Raw genomic sequence first — 7,540 nt, forward strand, 5'->3', positions numbered from 1 at the left:
GATCAGGATGCAAACATGATCGTACAGGGTTGTGATCAACACTTGCGCAGAACACATTTGTCGTGCGGTTCGACGTGCACCGTATACGGTCCCCATCGGATTTGCGCAGCAACCACGATGCCCCGTAATACTACTTGCAGTGCTTCACACACTAGCCGTGTGGTACGACATGCACCATATACGGTCCCCATCTTCCCGTACCATGCGACGCACAGGATGAAAACATGATCGTTCAGGGTTGTGATCGCACTTGCGCAGAACACACTAGTCGTGCGGTTCGACCCGCACCATATTTGTTTAGCAAGCGGTACTGGTGACTTTTTCAGGAGTCCTCAGACTCACACTGGATGCAGCTGTGCCTTCCAAACTATGGTAAAAAATGGACCACATGCAAATTCTCTCGTCGTTAATATATATAAACGACGGTCCCCATTATCTTCAGTGGGGTCCTTTGGAAAACTTTGAGATGTGACTGGCATGTTACAGAAATACATCTTACTGTGCCAGAAAGGCGCACTTGTGTGTCCAACATACAAACAATTGTAAAAAGCATCCGACCATGTAATACAATTACGACTTTATAAATTGCATGTTTATAAAGAAATTTTAACTTTGCAAGTACATCCATTTCGTGATTGACAGCAAGGCTCCCGTTGCGTTACAGATGGATACAATTGGGACATGCAAAAACCTGACCTGAATGCTGAAACTGATGAACCAATTGTCCCCAGAAAATCGTATGGTATTACTTTGGAAAAATGTTGGTACTCTCCATCAAGGAGATGCATCCAGACGACATCGTTGTTCCGAAAAAGAATGAGTACAATGAACACGAGGAGTGTTAATCTGCATACTAAGCTAGATGAGGATCTCACTGGTTCATCACCATGTATCCTCGTGAGACACAGGCATTCTTCTTGTGTCCTGTTATGCCGCAGTTAGAACACCGTGATTCCCGCCTCGGCTTCTTGTTGTTCTTGTCATTAGATGGGCACGTACCAGAGTTGTGTCCCCTGCTGCGACAAATAGTGCAAAACCTTGTCCTTGGCACGCTAACCTCGTACCCAGGTTTGGCTCTTGCAGATGTCGGGCGCCCTAGGTCAGTTTTCCTGAATGGAGCAATCATATCTGGCTTCAGACTATTCCATCTTTGGGCGTCTATGTGATCTGAAATGACATTGCTGTTATCACCCATGCCTGATTTATGGATCCTCTGTTCCAGCCCAAGGCCATCACAAATCCTGCTCGCTTCAGTGTTCTTGGGAATTGCATCCAACATACTGCTCATGGCCACTTCGAAAGACTCGGGATTTGAATCACCCAATTGCACCATTTCAATTGCAGTCCTATACAGGGCTGTGTGTCTGAAACTAGTAGACTGCATTGCCGGGCTGTCTTTCTGATAGATACGAAGGTGCTCAGGCAGATCCCTGCAGGCATTCTTGGTCCATCTCTGCATGACGTGAGACTCGGGAATTTCAGTTCTTCCCAGATAAGACAGTACCTGCACACAGATCACGAAGTATACAGACATCAGCTCCCCCTGTAGGATAAGCCGCAATGATTAAGTTCATAAAGCACAGAATATATTTCCTTTTCTGCCCAACGAATGGTAACTTACCCTGATAACATGACTACATATGATCCCCATATGCTCATACATCCCACAATCACAGCGGAAGAAATCTTTTTGTGGATCCCTCCGGACCTCAAACGATCCACGGGACCATCTCTCCCTTTTTTCAGCATCGAAGTGGACAACGATATACCTTGAGCCCCGAATGATTTCTTCTGCGGTATAAGAAGCCGACTGGAAAATCTGCACCTCGAACAGATTGTACACATTTGGCGTGTATATCTTGCTTGCGTGCTTTTCAATTGGCCCGCCGCTGTTCAGCAAGACCCTGCCCTGGAAACAAAAAACACAAGGGGGGATCACACACAAAAACACTTGAGAACAGCAAAAAACACTTCAGGGCATAAGAAAAACTCCTGAGAGAGCCACAAAGGAATATAGATCACATTACCAGTCTGCTGCGCTTCTCCTCATAATTCTCATCCTCATCTCTCTGGAACTGCAGCTTGTTGTACCCTTTTACGAACATATTCATACTGGAACCAGGCGGGACATAGATCTTCAGCATGTGGTTCGCACTCTCCGACCGTTGAGTGCTAGTCATCCTGGCACAGAATACGCCAGAGAAATATGGTTTCGCCCACTTCATCCGGACATCGTAAATCTGGGTTAAGAAAGGGTGATCATGTAAACCATGCTTTTCTATCAGTTGTGCCCATGCAGACTCAAATTCATCAACAGTAAGCATGTGGTTGCAGATCTTGTGCAACTCGTCACGGAAACCAGCATTCTTTGCATAAGCTGGCCCAAGGAATTCCTTTGCCTTGCGCAGCACGTGCCACTTGCACCACATGTGTGTAGTGTGTGGGAGAACAATGCTAATTGCAATTTCCATAGCCCGGCACTGATCTGCACATGGTTCACCGCATGAACAAAGCGAATGTGTTAGCCGCAACTCGAATAATATTGTTGATTATACATATAATATACATGTTCGAACTAGTAAACTTGTACAGCTTTCTGTGTACGTACCAGTTAATATTGTTGCGGGAGCTTTTCCTCCCATAAGCTTGACAAATTCAGAGAATACCCACTCGAACGCTTCGCTGGTCTCGTTGGTCAGCAGTACACCTCCCAGTATTATGCTTTGAAAGTGGTTGTTCACACCCACGAAAAGTCCAAAGGGCATGTCATACCGATTTGTCCGGTATGTTGTGTCAAATGTTATTGCGTCTCCGAAATGCTTGTACTGCATACGGCTTTTCCCACTGGTCCACATAAGAGCTCTGATCCTTCCGTCCTTGTCAATCTGGCAGCTGTCAACAAAGTTCGGATCTATCTTCTTCATCTCCGAAAACAGTTCATAAGTTTTCCGAACATCATCGTTGGAGTGGTCTTTACTGATGCTGGCACACAGAGACCTGAGAGATCTCTTATTGAACGGAACGTTGTCCATTTATCCGAAGAAACTCCCAATGACTATATACACCTGGCTGAGTCCGACGTTGTTGTCCCTAAGGTTCCTGACAAGGGCCTTTGTGTGTGGGTCGATGTTCTTATGCGATGGCCACTGCATCTTCTCTCCACATGACACTGACATACTGTGATTGTGATCCTTCCGAAACACATGAATAAACCACCCATGGTCGTCGGTTCTTCTCAACCTGATCATGGCTTTGCATCCACATGCCGATGACTTTGTTTTATCATGTCTTGGTGACCCCTGTCCTTGATTATGTATATAGCTCAGCAAACATGATTTCATGAGTTTGAAATACCACTGAGCACACGGTATTCTACAATAAGTACGCTAGCCTATCGAAAAGTTAAACTACTTGCATTCCAAGTCATGGTTCGAGTGTTAACAGGACATACCGCGCATCCACACAGGAATTCCTGCATCGTCAAGCTCCCCTGTTTGTTCCTTCTGGACGCCCCATATTTGATGCCGAAACCAACCTCCCAGGAGTATAGGTTGAAGAAGTCGAATGCCTCTGGTAAACAATCAAACTCCATACCCGGTTCAGGTACTACAATCTCATCTGAGTTCCTATTTCCAAACTTTCTTAGTTTTAATTCAAGAGTGCTCTTCCTCCCATTCTTCGCTGTTCGGAAATCAGGGATTTCTCCGTATCGTGGCCTGTCGAACACAGGTAGATCGCATCACATAATTATAAAGTGACCGTATAGTGCCCCATACTAACCAGTGACTGATGAACAAAAAAAAAAGCACGCCCTGAATGAAAATGGAGCTACTGCACTACTTTCGAATCGCTTACTTAAGAACGTCAAGATTCAGTAAACGAACCTCTTCACCCACGTGTCAGGTTCCTTAGGCGAAACGGGTGGACTGGTTGTTGCATCGTCCAGGGGGTCATCCTCAGCTGCTGATTCATATGGCCTGCTTGTTGCAATAATGTGCACTAGTTAAACTCATGGGAACATTGCAACTAAAAATAAAACCTAGAGACCAAAAACTGCTATATAAGTTTGGTACATGGATGCAGGATTATTCCCACACAACCAATATGAAACGGACCTCTTGTGGGCGGGATGTGTGGACTGTGACGGAGTGGCATACTTAGACGTCGAGATTTCCTCCTCAGAACTGTGCCCGCTGCGGGTAAATAAACTGCATAATTATGTATTAGTGCATGTGCATACTGCACTAATTCAAAAAATGATTCCCCTGACACCCATCACACTCATATAATTTTTTTGAAGAAAACTGCTATTTAGGCATGTGCAGCATTTGATTTGAATCCTACATCCCAATGAATATGCTGTTATTTAGCCAAATCATCCGTTGTACTCTTCGACATGTACCACAAACGAATCATAGTGCACGCACTTTCTGCTAGAATACAGCATATTCTATAGTCCTTAAGGCATACGTCTGATCTGCCTCTGGCAGCTGGTCAACACACACATTGCAATGACATTTACTGATTCATAGTTTAGTGACCCTATAAAGTGCATGTAATGGTCTGGTAAAAGGTCCTGTATCATGAAAAATTAATTCTACAAGGGGAAACCAAACAAGGCATGTGGCTGGACTCCTACAGCCCATTGAATTATGCTGGTACTGCACACGTTCATGTATTCTACCTGTCGAAGTATGCAACCAGTAGAGGCTTCTGCACATCCATTCTGTTAAAATTCAATATATACTATTACCCTTGTAACAAACATCTGGTCTACATATAGAAGCATTTCAATACACAGAATTGCAACCAAAAAAATAACAGACACTGAATATTACTTGAGTGGTCCTGACCACTAAAATATGGTGATCTGGGTAGGGACCTAAATCCTTCAAAATGTTTCACACTCATGAAATTCAGTGTTGGTCTGACCGCAAGGTGTACTACTGTACTGTCACATTACAGATTGAATTCCGAAGATCCTAAACAGGTAAATACTGTAAGTGGTATGATTCAACTAGCACGAACGGGGCACAGTTTATCCATAAAGAGAGCTTGAACTTGGTCGGAAACGTACGCCTATCTAGGCATCTGTGGCTGCAAAATTCGGACGATAAATGTCGTCGAAATAGAATATCCGCGGGCAACACCGGCAAGAAACAATCGCAACAAAAGCATCCTATCATACGCACCTTTGGTTCCCCGAACCCAGCAATGGCGGCGACTCGACGAGATCTGAACTGGAGGTCCACTCTCCTGGACCTAATTCGTCCCCACCACCACCGTGAAATCCGCCGCTACTACGGGAGCACCCTGAATCGAGGCTCCGGCTTCCGCTGCTGCGCTCTTCCTCCGTGATGATTGCATCCCGTGGATCTATCCTCGGCCAATCTAGAGATGGGACTCCCATGCTTGAGCCAGAGAAACGCAATCGAAAATCAGACCAAAGCCGGCGACGGAATCGACGCCCAATCTGAAATACAGAGTCCGAGATCTCACCTTAGGAGGAGGTGAGTGAAGCCATGTTCGCCGCCGTGGACCTGCATCTCCGGCCGCGACGGGATCAGGGTGGAGGCGGAGTTTCTCTCGCGTGTGCACAGGTCGCCCGACCAGATCGGGATTCAAATTTGAACTGGTCTTACCTTGGACCGGTATATGACAGTACCCGTGTGCGGGGTCCATCGTATATCGTACATGGAAAGCCCTCCATATCGTATCTCTCAAACCTCGTATTGGATCGAAATGCACGGTCAACCTTTGCAGGGAGTGGGTCCGCATCGTGAATCTTAAAGCGTCTCGGACGGCTGCTGATACCACACACGCCCGAGATCAGCTTTGCATCAGCATTTTCGTTTGACGCGGCGTTTTGTTGCTGTTGTTGTCCTTTTCCGTCTCCTGGTCACGCGCTTACGCGCGCCGCCACGCTCATGCGTCGACGCGGCCAGCCACTGGTCATTTCTTACTGCAGATTTCTTGTCAGCTTACGAGCAGATGAAGCGTGCCGCTAGGGACGATCTCCGTCCATTATTAATGAAAATGGAAAGGAAGTGACGGCATGGCGTTAAAAAGAATGTCACTCCCTCCATTTCATAATTATTTCTCGTGGCAAAACTGCAACAAAATTTATAGGACAAAGGGAGTAGAAGAACATTGGTAAAATGGTCTTCTAAAAATAGAGTGGGAAAATATGAGGAATCACTGGTGTAATGGTGTTCAATCAATCGAGGTAACTCGTGAAAGGCCAATAGGATACAGCAAGCTTTAGTTTAGTTTATGTTTCCTTTGATCTATACTTGTTTTCATCAGCAATGATTGTTGCTCTCTTAGTGGGCCACCGATTATCCGATTAACTCATTTACCCGCCGATTTGTCCATTAATCGCTAATCGCCAGCCGGCCGAGTTGACACCGATAAACGGTTTCCTAAACATTGCAAAAATGCCCAATATAACATTTGATTTCGAAAGGGTTTATATGGCATTGTCGTGGAATAGGATAATCTCATTCACCTAATATGTTGTTTATTTTGTCTTTTTTCTAACTTAAGTTTTATGCTTTTAGGGCTACTTTACGCATTAAGTGTCAAACCCAATTGATAAACTATCGGGTTTATTTCTTCTAACCATGCCCAGCTACAAGTTTACGCTCCAAGCTTTCTAATCCCAGGCTTAGAGAATCTTGCCTATGGTGGCACAAAATATCCCCTTCTTGGGGATCCTTAGGCCATCGCCTCTGGAACATCTCTTTGTGGACTATCGAAGCGATCCCCATCGGTTGCATGACTTCACTAGACCATAAGGCGCGCGTTGCAGCACCCGTCTATCAGAAGAAAAGAAATAAAGAAATATATAAGAAAAGTTAGATAATAGAAACATTTGTTAATATTTAAATTTTTTCTGAGTTAGCATATTTATGTCGATTAAGAAACTATGAACTCACATACATCCTTTCCATTCTTTCATTTTGTCTATATCCCATCATGAGAAGAAGATGCAAATATTGAGTAGAGCGGAATTTACAAAATTATGTCTTAGCATCTACTCTTACACATGATAATACTACAAATCAACTCTAATAGGAAGGTCAAGTTCCATAGGATTGGCTATCTTCACAAGTGTATACAGACTAAACCATAAAATTTTAAAATTTAACACACTTGCATCCGATCAAGGTGAGAGCGGAAAAGTTCATTAGACAACAAACAATACTGAATGCCCTAGGGACAAAAGAATCTTCTTTTCTGCAACAGTACACACATTTTCTGAAAAATGAATCAATGGAAGAGCAATCGTCCGGCGGAAAAGGATACCAAGTTGAACAATATGCAAAGTAGTAACATTTCCAGCAAGCGAATCAGGAAGAGGTAAGTATCTAACTGAATATTTGAAGCATTGATGAGCACGAATGCACACTATTTTAATTACTGAATATTAATGACGAACTGCAATACTAAAACTACACATGTCAACCAAAACATGCACAAGCCATAATTTGAGAAATGCGAAGAAAGCAGACATGCAAATGAACCATAAAAATTAACC

General features: G+C 44.2%; 1 protein-coding gene across 3 annotated transcripts; it reads right to left on the reverse strand.

Annotated features, from left to right (window-relative positions):
- Positions 1-596: 596 nt before the first annotated feature.
- LOC127342169 (protein FAR1-RELATED SEQUENCE 5) lies at positions 597-5,640 on the reverse strand. Of its 3 annotated transcripts, none has more exons than XM_051368118.2 (9): positions 5,500-5,640; positions 5,193-5,411; positions 4,116-4,193; positions 3,885-3,977; positions 3,452-3,716; positions 2,609-3,299; positions 2,028-2,485; positions 1,622-1,909; positions 597-1,504 (listed from the first exon to the last, which is right to left on the reverse strand). In XM_051368118.2, the coding sequence occupies exons 6-9, from the start codon at positions 3,030-3,032 to the stop codon at positions 872-874; spliced, it is 1,803 nt and encodes a 600-aa protein (XP_051224078.1). In that variant the 5' UTR covers positions 3,033-3,299; positions 3,452-3,716; positions 3,885-3,977; positions 4,116-4,193; positions 5,193-5,411; positions 5,500-5,640; the 3' UTR covers positions 597-871. The 3 variants fall into 3 exon arrangements, with proteins under 3 accessions (XP_051224078.1, XP_051224079.1, XP_071684201.1); XM_051368119.2 differs by having other exon boundaries at positions 4,116-4,208; XM_071828100.1 differs by having other exon boundaries at positions 2,609-3,716; positions 4,116-4,208.
- Between the last annotated feature and the right edge of the window lie 1,900 nt (positions 5,641-7,540).

Source organism: Lolium perenne, chromosome 3 (genome assembly GCF_019359855.2).
Source record: "Lolium perenne isolate Kyuss_39 chromosome 3, Kyuss_2.0, whole genome shotgun sequence".
NCBI lineage: Eukaryota > Viridiplantae > Streptophyta > Magnoliopsida > Poales > Poaceae > Lolium > Lolium perenne.